The 16,653-nt window shown below is 39.4% G+C and overlaps 1 protein-coding gene across 1 annotated transcript in view; it reads left to right on the top strand.

Moving 5' to 3' along the window:
• The window catches only part of LOC131251260 (ferredoxin-dependent glutamate synthase, chloroplastic-like), a 175,449-nt gene that overhangs the window by 14,051 nt on the left and 144,745 nt on the right, over positions 1 to 16,653 (top strand). The window contains exons 3-5 of the mRNA XM_058251878.1: positions 14,396 to 14,838; positions 14,942 to 15,073; positions 16,515 to 16,613. Coding sequence (XP_058107861.1) covers positions 14,396 to 14,838; positions 14,942 to 15,073; positions 16,515 to 16,613 — 674 coding nt within the window. The remainder of the gene's footprint in view (positions 1 to 14,395; positions 14,839 to 14,941; positions 15,074 to 16,514; positions 16,614 to 16,653) is intronic.

Genomic DNA, 16,653 nt, shown 5'->3' with positions numbered 1-16,653 from the left:
AAAATTCATGGATCGAATAGCAGGTGGGATCCACCCTTGGACTTGCATTTTACACAGACATGTGACGTGGTTTGCATGCATCATTTCCTTGGCTGATAAGTGTGCCTTAGATTCTCCTTCATACTGAGCCTTCTCCTGCTTAGGTGGAAATTGCAGGTAAAGGCCCATTAGTCTATCCAATGCAATCCTTGATGAATGTTGTTGTAGGTTGCTCCTCTTTCTCTTGCCCTATCACATTCTCTTTCCTCTGTGGTGATTTCACCACTCTCGCTGAATGCCGTGTTGCTTGTTTGTCCATTGTCAAATTCTGTCCACATGATTGTATCATCTGTCGACACTTCTCCCTGAATCATGGTGAGATCCTTTCACCGTTCTTTCTCCTGGGGAACATTGTCTTTCCTGGGCTTCAGAATGATCTTCTTCCCATCTTGCACGAATGCATAGGTGTTGGTAGTGTTCATATTGATGAATAGATGTGCCATTCAGCCACGCAATCTGATATGCCTTCAGTGCCTTTTCACCTTAAGCTGCAATTTAGCAACCAACTCTTGCAAGGTTGCATCCATACCACTATGATCAAAGATGATGGTACAAAGCTCCTTGGCTCTTCACTCCTATGGGAAATATTCTTTTGAAGATAGTCTTCTGTTCTGACGTTTTGGTTGCAACCAGAATATGCCGTACGAAAAAGTAGTACTGTCAAGAGCCTCTAGCTATATTTCTTCAACCTCCATTGCTTGGGCTTCCTTTCACACTCGATTATGAAAAGTTTTCATTCCAAGATAATCTTCTATTACAACTTCCTTGAAAACAGTTAGAATACTCCTCATGATAAAAATATTATCCTCAAGAGCCTCTAGCTCTGCCTTCATTGCTGGTGCTTCCTCTTACACTGCCTTTTGGGCTATTTCAACTTCCTCACTATAGAACTGTCAGGTCTTTAGTTGCGTGAACTCCAACATGATGTCCTATCTAGAGAGTGTTGTATAGTGTGTGTTTAGTGTCTCTTCTAATGTAAGTACATGTACACACTTTCTTCTTCTCCTGCAGTGTACTATATGTGCTCTATTCTAATAAACATTGCATGTAAGGGCATGTTAGCCAACACAACATTTTCGCCAAACTCTCCTCTTTCTTCTTCTTCTCTCTCACTCTTCTCCACTTTCCTCCACACTATAATCATCAAATCCTTTTCTACTTGGTATCAGAGCGTAAATCCAAGCATTCTGCATCCAACAAGTTGAAAGGTGACACGTCACCTTGCTGACGTCAGCAGCCATGCGACTGATGTCAGTCTTGTACGGACGCATGGAGCCTAGTTGAGCTAAAAGTTTAGGGGTTTGATAGATCTTGATTTTAGAAGATTTGTCATGATTTTTTCAAATTTTTTTTGGATATCCTTTCATGGTGTTTTGGCCAAAATAGAGAATTTCAAAAATCGGGTCCCTCATCCGTTTTTCTTTGATCTACCTCAAATCGGTTAGCTTTTTCTTGGTTTCTTTGCTTAAGATGGACCGAAATCTTCCTCCCAAGGTACTCGTGGATGATGTTTTAGCTAAGATTCATGTTTGAGTCGTTTTATTTATTTAAATTTTTTTAACCTCAAATGGACGTGTAGCTGGGCCGTTTTTCACTTGGTTGTGTCAGCTCTGACTGGATTTCTTGTTATTTTGGATGAGTACTATTTGTTTGAGGCGTATCTCTCATTCCCTTTAAGGATTGAGTGAGAAAGAGTTGTTTGAATCAATTCTTTTTACTTGGAGTCTCCTATGGATGACAAAATGGCCCTCATCTCTTGGCATGAGATCTCTTGAATCAAATCCCTTGCAGATTACCTCCATTAAGTTGAATGGTTACAACTATCTTCAACGGGCACAATCTGTAAAAGTGTTCTTAGGAGCTCGTGAGAACTTATCATATATTTTGGATAATCCTTCAAACTCTATAGATGCTGCTTACAAGTCTTGGACAAAGGAGAATTATCAAGTTATTCCATGGTTGTTGAATGTTGAAGTGAAGTCCCTTGATATACATTGATACATAACACTCTTACAGCTTAAGCTTTTAGAGAAAGTGGTTGTTTGACATGGTATCAGATCAGAAGGTGTTATGTTCGAATCTCGAGAGCAGCAAATATGCCTTGCTAATATATTATTCTCCCACAAGGGGTCAGGAAAATTAGGTCCGACCCAGGGACCAGGAAATCAAGCCCGACCTATTTATGGTGTGTGTCCCTCCACCCTTGTCAGTATGTTCTCATGCGAAGTTCCCACCCTACACATGCGGGGGGGTGTTGAAGTGAAGTCCCTTGATATACATTGATATACCACACTCTGACAGCTTAAGCTTTTAGAGAAAGTGGTTGTTTGATAGTTGAATAGTATGGATTCTTCGATTAGCCATTCAGTGATGTTTTTATCCACATCTGAAGGCATTTGGGATATACTTCATGATATGTTCTCGAAGTCTCAGAATTTTTCATGGGTATTCCAGCATATTCAAAAAATTGGTCAGTTCCAACAAAACTTAAGATCATTAAAAGATTACTGTTCGACACTTCGAGGCATGTGGGATGAGTTGGACCTGTATCAGCCTCTTCTTTCCAAATGTAAAGAGGATCGTGAACATATCCATAAGCAGCGGGATGATACTCGTATCGTGCAATTCCTAGCAGGGTCGAACTCCGATTATCTCCATGTTCGAGATTAGGTTGTTATGCAGGATCCTCTTCCCCCATTGACGATAATTTATGCCATGTGTCAGTGTGCTACTGTATCTGCTCTTCCTTCCCATTCATTTGTGCCACCAGAGCGTTTGACACATCTTGTTGGTAATCAATCCTCTCTTGATCTTCGGGCACCATGAGTTCAAGGTGCATTTCTGGTTATGGTAGTTGTGATAGAGGTGGACGAGGACGTGAGGGAGATCGCAATCGTGGCGGTTGTAATCTTCGTAGTCGTGGTGGACGTGTATGAGGACGTGATTGTTACCGCTTTTGTTCGTATTGCGTGGCACCAATCACACTGTTGATTATTACTAGCAGCTCTATGGTCGTCCTACATATGCCGTTGCTTCTGTTGCCTCCACAGTTGCTCCTGAGGGACAATCTTCCATCTTAACAGTTGAGCAATCTTCTTCAGGAGAGTTTCTTATCATTTCTCGGACTGCATATGATGCCCTGATGCGGCTTCATGTTCGTAATATTCTTGAGCCTTCTCAGTCAACTTCGGCCCAGTCAGGTACTACTCTTCTTGCGTCTTCTCCTACCTCTTGGGTCATAGACTTTGGAGCTTCCTCCTATATGATTGGTAAGTCACAACTATTTTCCTATTATTCTCCTTCTCCCCACACTCATTATGTTACAGTCGCAGATGAAACTCAAAATCTCATCTCTAGGATTGGCTCCATCTCTCTTTCTCCTTCTGCCTCATTTTGCATTAAACTTATTGTCTGTTAGCTATCTTACTAAATCATTAAATTGTTTCATTACCTTCTTCCCTTCTTGTTGTTTGTTGCATGACTTACAGACGAAGAGAGTAATTGGGGGGGGGGAGGGGGCGCAGGGGGCATGAGCGAGGAGACGTTTATCTTCTCTATGATACACCCGTTGCCACTTCTAATACCCTTTCTTTGAATTGAGAGTCCATGACATGGTAGCACTGTCGCTTAGGCCACCCATCCATAGTTAGATTGAGAATTTTGTTTCAGTCCTTATTTGTCAATAAATCGTTATGCTGTAATATTTGTGAATTGTCTAAACATCATCGTGCTACATTTCCTAGCTCTTCTGGGAGGAAACCTCAGCCTTTTGTTCTGGTTCACTCGGATGTCTGGGGACCAACTCTGGTTACCTCAACTTTTGGATATAGATATTTTGTCACCTTTATTGATGATTATTCATGCATAACTTGGGTTTATCTTTTGAAATCTAAAAGTGAAGTGTTTGATACGTTTAAAGTGTTTTATTATGAAGTGTGCACTCAGTTTCAATGTTCCATAAAAACCCTCCATTCTTTTTTTTGGGGGGGGGGGGGGGGGGTACACGCATCGTATTTTGTTTCAGATGTCGTGTGCTCGCATACTCCAACAAAATGGTATCACAAAATGAAAGAATCGTCATCTTCCTGAAGTTGCTCACACTCCTCCTTGGTATGCACCTACCTAAACATTTTTGGGGTGATGCTCATATAACTTCTACTTTTCTTATCAATTGTATACCCTCACATATCCTGTCTTACAAATCTTCATTTACTATACGGTATCCTCATAATTATCCATTTCCTCTACCACCGAAAGTGTTTGGTTGCTGCTTTGTTCAAATTTTGGATGAAAGTAATGATAAACTTAGCACTAGGGCAATTAAATGTGTCTTCTTAGGGTACGCTCGGAGTCAGAAAGGGTATAAATGTTATGACCCCTTGACTCGCAAGAAATATCTCTGCCGATGTAGCCTTTTTCGAGGATATTTCTTTTTCCTCATCTCTAAGTCGATCCCTCTGTGATCCTCTTGCGAGTCAGGGGGAGCATGACTCTTATCTTCTTCCTTTTTCCTCTAGTGATCATGGGGAAACGCCTCTTCCTTCCGTTCAGCATCCTGTTGGTGATTTGACTGAACCTAAGCTTTTGTGGGTGTATCATCGTCGAGATAAATCTTCACACGCTCAACCATCCTCCCTTCCGCTCACTTTGGATGTTGGTTCAGGTGACTCTCCTACATCGAGTTTAGATCTCCCCATCGCCTTGCGCAAATGGTCACAATCTTGTACTCAACACTCTATTAGTAATTTCGTTTCATATGATCATCTTTCACTGTCTTTTCAATCGTTTGCATCTTCCCTTTCATCCAGACTATTCCTTGGTTTCTCTCACATGTTCTTCAAAGTCTCGACTGGACGAAGACGATGATAGAAGAAATGTCTGCTCTTGAGAAGAATCTTACTTGGGAGCTTGTGCCTCTTTCTTTAGGGCATAAACTTGTTGGATGTTGATGGGTTTATACGATCAAGTTTCTTCCAGACGGCTCCATTGATTGCTATAAAGCTCGCCTTGTTGCTAAGGGTTACACACAGACTCATGATGTGGATTACTTTGAGACGTCTCTTCAGTGGCTGAGCTTAATTTGATTTACGTTGTGATCTTCTTGGCCGTTAATTTATCATCGCCTTTGTTTCAACTTGATGTTAAGAATGCATTTCTCCATGGGGACCTTGTAGATGAAATCTACATGCATCAATCTCCTGGGTTTGTTGCTTCCCACGACCCTGCGCTTGTATGTCGGTTGAAGAAGGCTCTTTATGGACTCAAACAATCCTCGCGTGCATGGTTCGAAAAATTTAGTTAGACTCTTTTGGAGTTCGGCTTTGTTCATAGTTATGCCGATCATTCCCGCTTTATATGTCGTTGATTGACGGGCATCATGGTTCTCATTATGTATGTGGATGATATTGTTCTGTTCATTAGTGATTCAGTTGGAATGTGGGGGGTGAAAGAATTTTTGAGGACTAAGTTTGAGATCAAGGATCTTGGTCTTCTTCGTTACTTCCTAGGAATTAAAGTTAGTCACTCCTCATTTGGGTTGGTCTTGTCGCAACGAAAATATGCACTTTATCTTCTCATGGATACTAGCATGTAAGGGTGTAAACCCACTACTACCCCCATGGATACTTCGCAGAATCTTCGACTAGACGATGATGCTCTCCTTTTTGATCCCGGGATGTATCGACGATTTGTAGGCCGGCTTATTTACTTGACTATTACTCGCCTAGATCTTTCCTTTGTGGTGGGTGTTGTTAGCCAATTCATGCAAGCTCCTCGTGCTTTATATCTCACGGCCGTATACCACATACTTCGGTATCTAAAATCAGCCCTGAGTCTTGGCTTCCGCTTTCAATCTCATGGTCATCTTCATCTTTCTGGCTATTCCGATGCTGATTGTGCAGGTAGTACTTATGATCGTTACTCTAAATCCGGCTTCTGTACCTTCTAAAGTAGCAATCTTATCACATGGAAGAGCAAGACGCAACCGGTTGTTACTCGGTTGTCGACTGAATCAGAATGTCGTGCTATGGCTCATGCGACGTGTAGAGGCTCGTGTGGCTTTACAACCTTCTTGAAGAACTTGACTATCCTCCTTCGGCTCCTATTTTTCTTCATTGTGACAACTAAGCGGCCATCCATATTGCTCGTAACCCGGTTTTCCACGAGCAAACCAAGCATATTGAGGTCGACTGTCACTTTATTAAGGAGAAAGTTGCCTTTAAAGAAATCATCACTCCTTTTTTTTAATCCGGGGATCTACTTGCTAATGTTCTTACTAAGTCCTTGAGTCGAGATGCTCTTCATTATGTTCCTATTAAGTTGGGCATGATCAACATCTATGCTCCAACTTGAGGAGTCTAGAGAGTGTTGTATAGTGTGTGTTTAGTGGCTCTTCTAATGTAAGTGCATGTGCACACTTTCCTATTCTCCTGCAGTGTACTATATGTGATCTATTCTAATAAACATTGTGTGTAAGGGCATGTTAGCCCTTACACAACATTTTTCCTAAACTCTCCTATTTCTTCTTCTCTCTCACTCCTCTTTTTTTTTCCACACTATAATCATCAAATCCTTTTCTACTTCCTATACCACTACCCTTAAAAGCACTTCATTTCATTGTTGTCTCGTTGTGTTTGTCACGTTGAAGGAGACTCTTCTTCTGGATTACCGTGGCCTGTAATAGAATCGGACAGCAAATTGCTAGTGTTGCTTGTGGAAGTATTGGGGACACTGCCAGAACTATGAGGAACCAACACATGTGGTCAAAATATTTGGGGTATTCTACAGAGCTGAGATCCCCCGGCTTGGATGGTGTTGTGCATGACTATCTATAAAACTCATGCTATGCGATCGCACTGTGATCATCTCATGCTGAATCACTTTTCGTAGTTCAGTACAATAATAAGCCACTGCCTGCCATTTATTATCACTCCCTTGATATTCAGTTAATGATGATCAATGAATGGTTTGATGCACCATCAAATACATATAAATAACTCAAATTAGCATTAAACTGATACTTTTCATTTTTTCCCCTTTCTTTCTGATTCTTGTCCACACTTTTTTTTTTTTTTTTTGAAAAATAAAAAAGAAATACTTTTATGCGGTCTGATGTAGGGCCAATACGGTCTGAGGCACCCCATATAGTATCATTTTGGCCATGCTAATATGCCCTATGAAACCAATTTTAGAACCTTGCTAATATTATACTTTTCTGCATGCAAATAGTTTGCAGCCATCTCTGACCTCTTTGGTGTTTGCTCCTTTCCATTTCGTCTCTTGCAAGTGCGTTATATTAACACTCCTTTTCATTATATCTACTGACTTCAGACTTGTATGTAACAAAGTTCCTACCTTTGTTGTGGGATCCTCCTATGTGCCGCTTCCGCTTCAAATCCCTGCTTTGGCCATTCCTGCTAACTACCAATTTATGCTTGTTTTACATTTCGAAAAGGGACACTTCCCCGCTCCTGCACCCGAATTTGTTGACACTTCGCTTCGTGCTTCATGCAACTATATTTCCTACATTTGAGTGCACATTTCCTCATTTCGACTTGCTTCTCTGCCCATACCTATTCAGTCTAGTTGGAACCCTTAGCCTCGTTCTATCACAACTTGGTGTTGCTTTGGGGAACACCTTTGCACACTTTCCACCATAACTAAGTTTACACATTGTGAGACAGCTTCCAGGCAATGCCCTAACACATCTTTTCTACTTTTTCTCCCCAACTTGGTTTACAAATTGTGGCTCATCAGTTCTAGGGAACGTCCTAGCTTGAGCAATATTCAAAACATGATCAATTCTCATGGAAGCTTTGAAAAATTTGAATAAGGGCTGCCTTCCTGAAATCAACCTTCCCCTTTTACTGGGGTTGGGGACTGGTATTGCAAATGTGAGCAGCAGGTGCAGCTCCTATCAGGTAGACATACACGTCCCACACATGGGATGTATGCGAACTTTCAAATGCAGCCCTTCGTTTTCCTAACATGTTACATGTGGGATGTTTTTCATGGTGTAGATGTCTAAAATGTGTGACATTTATATGGAATTGAAGGGCTTAATGTGAACAATGAACGTACTTCGCACAGATGATCTTGTGTGTGTGTGTGTGTGTGTATACATTATATTTTAAAATAAATGAATATATATATATATATATATATATATATATATATATATATATGTCATTATATTATCTTTGCAGTTAGCTATTTATTGTTGGTGAATTTCTGAAAAGCAACGGAATTAAAATTTCAAAAATTCCAGATTTTAATAAAATGTAATTCATGGATCCCCATCTAGATATTACCAAGTTTCTAAAACAATATCCTATGGCTACGATGATCTCTGATCAATGCCACCAGGAAACCACATGAACCGTCAATGCCAAGCCTCCAAACCAAGAGTTCTCTCCTCAATCTATCGCAGATGAAAGTCGAATGAGATGCCACACACGTGCACCTTTGCAATAGGGCTAGGGGTGTGTGGGCATGAGAGCCATCAAGACAGGTAGACCCCATAGTCCCACACATGTGGACGTATGGATGTTGGGAGGAGAGTTGGGTCGCTCTCTCTCTCTCTCTCTCTCTCTCTCTCTCTCTCTCTCTCTCTCGGTAATGCTAAGTGAGGTAAGGACGTCCTAGGCTCTCTCTCCTCCTCAAGGATATGATTTATATATAAGGAGTTAGGGTTTCATGAGATGCAACAGTCATGATACGCCTCATCCCTACAAACTTCTGTATGCCCTATTACATCAAAAGTCAGTGATCTTGCCTATCCATGTACCCAAATTGATCTAATCCTCCCATTAACTATGGCCATCCATCCTTGATCAAATACCCATGCAAATCAATAGGTGGACCACAAGATATTAACCATTGAATTATCATCAAGAGCAATTGAAACCTTTTCAATGGTTAAAACAAAGGATTAATGGTTGAAAACATTTCTTAAAACATTTAAAACCATTTAAGTGTTGGTTTCTGCTAAAAACAACTTGAATACTTGATAAATGGCCCAAAAGCTATAAAAATGTTCCTAGGCAACTAATGGATCCCTTGTTAGATTATATAGATTTCAACCGTATCCTGATGCATGCCCCCAACAACACCCACATATGGAACCACCATAGTGACCTCGTAAGGATGGCTAAGGAACATTACACCATGAACTTGAACTCCCCATATGTCCTCACGTCTAAGCATTAGTCAAAGCTGGGGCATATACAAGTGGATTGGACATGATGGGTTGCTCGATCCAAAAACTTAAAGTGATCCTCCAATATAAGTGTCCAAAGGGTCTAATAACAAGATCTCATATCCATGGACACTCACACTATTATGTGGTTTAGGGCAAAGGCACCAACTTGTTGAGCCCGACGATGGAGAATTTCCATCCAACTCATTATTGGTCCCCTCACACAGGATGACCATCTACTACCACATGCTTCCCAAAAGGCTGCTAAAATGGTCATTTTTATTGTGGGTATGAGATCCATGACCCACAACTCTCCCTTGGCCTATGGCCATTGTGTCCACTCTCTAGTACTCAGGGACAATAGAGGTACCCCTCTCTTTTAACCGATGAATATACTTATGCTTTAGAGTAAATCCACATATAAATTATGACATTAACAACATGTTCACACATGACTCATGGTCATTATGATCAACGGTTAAGATCATCATTGGCTTATGGATGGTTAAGATTGGTTTTTTAGGACAATTGACAACACCAACACTTACATTCAAGGTACTTCATATTGGTAACGGTGGCCATAATGGTCATCACCGTTACCAATACAGGTATCGGTCATAACAGCTGATAAAGGGGCGTAACAACCGTTACAACCCCCGTAATGGTTCAAAAAAAATTGCCTGAAAAATTATGGAAAATCTAGAATAATGTAAACATTCTAAATCTGTATTCATTTTTTGCTTTGAACATGTTTATGGTAGTGTAATAGTCCACTCTTTGGTGCGAGTGTTGTACTGAATTTATGAACATGGTTATGTATCTCTAAAGTTTACACATCACAATCAAGCATTAGAATTAGAAATTGGAAGAATGCATATATACCAACTTTTTTTTGATTATTTGAAAAAATGGCCCTCAAAGCTTCTATTCACCCAAATCACTTCAATATACTATTTTAAACCTAAAAACTATAATACAAGTGGTTGATATTTGTTTTAAAATGATGTAGGAAAGTTTTTGGAATTGGAAAAATGAGAAAAAATGGATTTACATACAAAAAAGAAGTGGCTTTTTATTTTATTTTATTTTAAATTTTTTAGTACTGTTACGGAGGTAATGGTCGTTATGGCCTGTAATGGCCGTTACGACCCATGTAACGACTGATACGACCCCTGTAATGGCCGATACGGTCCCAAAAACCAGCTGCCCCGTTTCACCCCTGTATTGCATAATGGTCATTGTTGTTATCTTTACGTATCGGCCTTTACGACCATATCACAACGGATACAAAACACCTTGCTTACATTCCTCGCAAGGGTAGTTCTTCAACTGATGAATTCTTTCAAACAAGAAATATCTTGTCCCCTAGGTGAAGGGACTCATATCAAATTCTAGGAGGAGAAATAGTGTAGGGAAAGGCCTCTTAGTTTTGCATTCTCTCACTTGTATAGGATGGCATTGGAGTGAAATGTATTTATAGCCTTTGGTGGGGAAGCAAACACTGTGGAGCCTGGCACCTAGAAGAGATCTTTTAGACGGGGAGGTCAACGAATGTGTGAGGATGATAGAAATGTTGCATAATTTCGGTCCCCTTCCTCTAGATATGGTAGATGGGTTTGGAACCCAAGTGTAAAGCCTACACGGTGAAATCTTGTTATGAGGCATTGATAAACTCCCAATTGCAACAACAAGAGGATCGGATTTGGTTTATATGCAAGCATTGACTATTGAGTCCCCCCAGTAGTGGTGTTTGGTTGGTTGGTAGGCAAAAACAAGATCCAAACTCTTGAAAACTTGAAGAAGGGACTAATGGTACTCCCAAAGGGATGTAATCTATGTCTGAGAGACGAGGAAGAAGTGACTGCCTATTTCTGCATTGCTCATTCACAAGGAAGTGTGGGACAATATATAGCACTTTTGAAGACAATTTGGTTATGCTTTGCAAGGTGGAAGATTTATTGGCAATGTGGCATGTTGTAAGGAATAAAACGAAGAAGATATTGTACGTTGTTCCATTGTCCATCTTTTGGTCGATTTGGTTCAAGTGCAGCTGCAGAATTTTCAACAATAAATCTTTGAGCCCAATCCAAGTGTTTCACTGGGTTAAGTGTTGGGTAGTAGAATGGGCTAGGGTTGAGAAGTAATTTACGGGATACCTGGTTGATGCATTTCTTGGGAGCTATGGGGATTCTTCTTGTTTGTATTAGCTGGATGATTTCTCATAATCCTTCTTGTTTCCTCTTTTTGCTTTTGATTTAATAAAATTTCCAATTACCCTTTAAAAAAAAAAAAAAAAAAAAAATCTTTTTTATCAATTGGAATAGTTTAGTTGATTATTGAACATAATAAAAGTCTTGTTGCTCATGATGAGCTATACTTACAAAAGCATGTAACCCTACATTTTCCCCCTAATTGTTGGGATAAAAACAACGACCAAATGAGGAGGTCTAGTGGGCCATTAAGTGTGTTGATGGTGTAGAGTATACTATTGTGGGCATTGTTGTAATTTTAGGTTTGGGGGGTAGTTCTGTAATTTGCTTCTTGTTGTTGCTTTGGTTTTAATTTTTAGTTAGGAAGTGACATAGGTTGTTAGAGTTAGTTTTGATAAGTTGAGTGTTAGTTGTGAATTGTGATTAGCAATTAATCATTGAGATTAGCTAGGGTAAGCTTGTGGTAGTTGGGAATTTGCTCAAATTAGTTGTGTTGAGTTTATAAAAGGCATGAAATTTTCACTTGTACTTATTTTTTCGCTTGACAAAGAAGTTGGAGAGGATTTCTTCCTTTATGATAAAATAAGAGGGTGCAACATATTGCAATATTGTCCTTTGGAGCATTGTATTGCGGGGAGATATTGGTGTATCTTGGTGATCTCATCATATTTCATTTTGAGCTTGTCATCTTGTATTCCTTGGTCATTATAAATAAAGGCTTATTGGAAGAGGAGGGTAGTAAGTCTTCTGTCTTCTTTTGTTCCTCACAAGTTGTCCGTTCCCTTCCATCTCTTCTTTTTCTTCTTCTTCTTCTTCTTCTTCTTCTTCTTTTTTGGAAGGCAAGCAAATCGAATTTTATTACCTACCAAAGGCAAAAACGCCTAAGAAATATAGAGAAAGGCAAAGGATGGAAAAAGCCCACATCTCGGGCCAGGGAAAAATAGAGACCCACACCTCGGGCTAGGGAAAGAAGAGAATTAGACAATAAAGCCCACACCCTAGGCCAAGGGAAAGAAAAGAAGAACAATGGAGAAGACAAGCCCACACCCTGGGCAAGGGAAAGCCCATACCCCAAGCAAGGGAGAGAAATAGAGGAGATATATCAAGTGAGACAGGCCAGTTCGCTTGCACGGATGTGCGGGTGTGACACTTGAGGGAGCACTAACCAATTTCAAAATGGAAGCTTTGTGCTGCCCATTCACAACTTTCATTCGTCCACAAGGCGAGTAAGAGGATTGTAGCGAGCGGGCACAAAGGCGCATGGTCCAAGAAGGGTATCAGGTCTCTCAATAGAAGTAAGAACTTCTTCATTTTGCACTTCAGTTAAAACTAGTGTTTTAAATATCATATCCCACGATATATCTTGTATCCCACCTGTGTGATACGAAACTCACAAGTAGTGCGATATATCTCACATGTTCGATCTGGTGAGCATTTTCGATTTTCAATCCCTTTTTTTTCTATAAATCATGTTAAATCAGTGTCAAATTGTTGCAAATCCATGGTTTTTCATGTTTTGCATGAAAAATCATGGATTGGGAGCTTCAATTTCAAGATTTGGAGGAGATGGGCCGAGTTGCGGAAAATTTAAAAAAAAAATAAATTTCCCACTTTCTTGCAAATCGGTTGCAATCCTTTGTCCAAACATAAAATCAAACATGTATATAACCCGATCTAGTGATTCTTCTTTTGCTTTTGAATGTATTGTTTGTGTTTCCACACGTTTTCTTACATTTATAAACTATATGAATAGACTTTGAATATACTTGCATCAATTCAATTAGACAATGCATGGATTAGGACCCCATGCAAATAAAACCTATTATGTGCACTTATTTTTTGTAATGTTTTTATTTATAAATGTGTGTTGATGTCTCTTTTAACAATCACTGAAGTTTCATTGAAAAATTCAACCAATTTCCCCATGTTTCCAACAACAGCAATACATTACGTGATACAACCGATATATCCCATATGATAACCGATACGCATCCGTATCCCAAGGGTACGATATGTAACATGATACCGATATTTCGAACACTGATTAAAACACCTGGAATAGAAGTGATAGCAAATCTGGTGAGGCAAAAAAATAATGTTGCAAGGGTTTTGTCTCCATGCCCTTTCTTCTCTTTTTTCTTCATCAACAACTTTCCGGTTACACCATATGTTGAATAGATGCACGAATTAAACATGAAGGCCAGCCAGCTGATATTCACTTATAATCCTTGTATCCCATGTTCTTTTGTATCTTATATGTGCATATTCTTTTTTTTTTTTTTTTTGGTTCTAGTGATGGTGTGTGTAGTTCGTAAGGGTTGATGTGTCAAAGTCCTCCTACTTATCAGTACAAGAGACCACAACACCCTTTACAGCATGAATTGAAAGGGATACATGCATCGCAGTGTCAATTGCACAACTTTACTGTTTCTGCCGTTCGCGTGTCACGTGACTTGCTGTTTTGCCTATTGTCATGTTCCAAATATAGTAGTGTGATATCCATATTTTCTTTTTGCAAATTCTAGAGTTTTATATTCATTAGGGTTTGACTTGCTTACATTCTTATGCTGCATTATCATGCGCATGCTTATCATACTATCAGTTGCACAGCCTTATTTGTGCTATTCCATTTCCAATGCAAAATTCTTCATGTTGCTTTGGTTCTTAATTGTTTTGCAGACGTTGCTTCTGTTGCATTTATCTCTTCTAGTTGTATAGATCCTCTTTTAGTTGTTAGATCCTCTTTTAGTTATTATTTACATTTCAACATGTTGGTCTTTCCCTCGTACTGCATGTTAAATAGGCTCTTGTCATTGTTGTTCATCATTGAAGGGAATCCTATCCCTCAAAAAAAAAAAAAAAAGAAAAAAAAAAGGAAAAAAAGAAGGGAATCCTATTGTTCTTTTCACAGTAGGTCTTACTGGAGAGTGATAATTTACTACTTTTGCAGTCATCATAAATACTTTTAGGCAAGAGGGTCTAGAGGTTCTTGGATGGCGACCTGTTCCTGTAAATATGTCTGTAGTTGGTTTCTATGCAAAAGAAACTATGCCTAACATACAGCAAGTATTCGTTAAAGTTTCCAAGGAGGACAATGTTGCTGATATTGAAAGAGAATTGTATGTGTGCCGGAAGTTGATCGAAAAAGCAGCAAAATCGGAGGAATGGGGCAATGATCTCTATTTCTGTTCGCTCTCTAATCAGACAGTAGTTTATAAGGGTATGCTCCGGTCAGAAGTTCTGGGGCAATTCTATTTGGATCTACAGAGTGATCTTTACAAATCTTCTTTTGCCATCTACCATCGTAGATACAGCACGAATACTAGTCCCAGGTGGCCTCTTGCACAACCTATGAGGCTACTTGGTCATAATGGAGAGATCAATACGATACAGGTGTGAATTCTTTCGACTTTATATTTTCTGCTGGTTCTGTGACTATTTCCATAAATTTTTTGTCATATGCATGATATTTATATTGTGCTATGATGTTTTCTAGGGGAATTTGAACTGGATGCAATCTCGAGAGACATCGATGAAGTCTTCTGTTTGGCGTGGCCGTGAAAATGAAATTCGTCCTTACGGTAATCCAAAGGCTTCAGATTCAGCAAATCTTGACAGTGCGGCGGAAGTAAGAATACTTGCCCTTGCTTATCTTCAGTTGAATTATTTGCATAAATCCTTTTGAGGAGATATCTGCTAACAGCAATTCGTTCAGAATGTTAATAGTAATCTTGTTATCTAAAGTTCTGAACTTTAAACTACGTATGCCGCTTTGCGATGCTTTTTTTGCTACAACTTGTGTTCTTTGCAGTACCACTTATTTGCAATAAACAGGCAATCAGTACTGGCAATTTGAGTTCTATGAAATGCTGACTTGTTGTCTCAGATCAAAGTGGTATACGCCCATTCTTGAAGGACATCCCTGCCTTTGAGAGAGGTCCCTGAAAAAAGAAAGAAAGAAAGAAAGGAACTGGTTGATTGTAATCAACCTATGTAATAAGACTATTAAATAGTGCCTGTGGAAGTTTTGTGCTCTAAATGCCGGTCCCAAGCCCGATGCGGGAGGGTTGCATCAAAAATTTGCTATAACTTTGTCATGAATCTTGGCTGGTTAGTAGGAGTGAGTTGGCGCAACTTGAAGGCTCCAACTGAAGTTATAGCCCTTGATAGAGTGGAATGGCGGAACTGGATTCTTGTAGCTGACCCCTGTTAGTTGGAAGGCGGCTTAGATGATGATGATGATGATGATGATGATGATAATGTTGTCTAAGATTGTAGCAGCTCTTCAGCCTGTAGCAATTGTAGAACTTTACTGGTGTTTCTTCAAGAATATGTAATTTATGTATGTATTTGTATATACACAGGCCTCTTATCTTGAACCTTAAAACAGAAAACATTCCTGCTTTTGGATGGTTGAGATACATAAAGAAAAACACACTGAAGGAAACAATTATGTAAAAGAAGACAAGCATTGCTGCTATTTGGTTTAAACGTTTTTCTGCTGAAAAAGGCAAGAAGCTATTGGCTAACCTGGTGTAGCAGGCATAAGCCACACCTTGTGGAACGGTGCTTTTAGTACAAACAAGTAAAACAAAGTTTGGTTTTGGTGTTGATGACATAGTTAAAATTGTGATAAAGGTGTTGTACTTTATTCTATGGACTTATTTGCCAGGGTCTCCTGTCTCTAGTGAAGCTTTTGTCTGAAAGTAACGGAAATCTGGATAAACTAAACTTCAACATCTCCACTCTAAAAGCTAGCTTTTTAAAACAAGTTCTCTTGAAGACCTTGAAGACATTCAATGCCTTTAAAGTATGGGAGTATATAGTTCTATGGCAAGTTCTCTTGAAGACGTCCAATGACTCTTAAACTACGACAGTATACGGTTTTATATCTTCTTCAGTCTTTTATTTGTTATTTCTTCTCAGATTTTAACATGTATTCTAAAGCTCATTACATTTCCTTATTTGTCGCTTGTATTTTTCTTAGTGATCTGCGCTCTAGTTTTTATATTTAATGTTTTCCGATTCCTCTCATTGTGATTTCGTTCCCCTTTCATTGTTGTGTTCAGTTGTTACTAAGAAGCGGTCGTAGCCCTGAGGAAGCTCTTATGATTCTTGTGCCAGAGGCATATAAGAATCACCCAACATTGGCGATAAAATATCCTGAGGTAATCTTCATCATGATAGCTTTGTCCCAGCTATTTGGTG

The sequence above is a fragment of the Magnolia sinica genome, chromosome 7 (assembly GCF_029962835.1).
Source record: "Magnolia sinica isolate HGM2019 chromosome 7, MsV1, whole genome shotgun sequence".
Taxonomy (NCBI): domain Eukaryota; kingdom Viridiplantae; phylum Streptophyta; class Magnoliopsida; order Magnoliales; family Magnoliaceae; genus Magnolia; species Magnolia sinica.
This window is presented reverse-complemented; position numbering and strand designations above follow the sequence as displayed.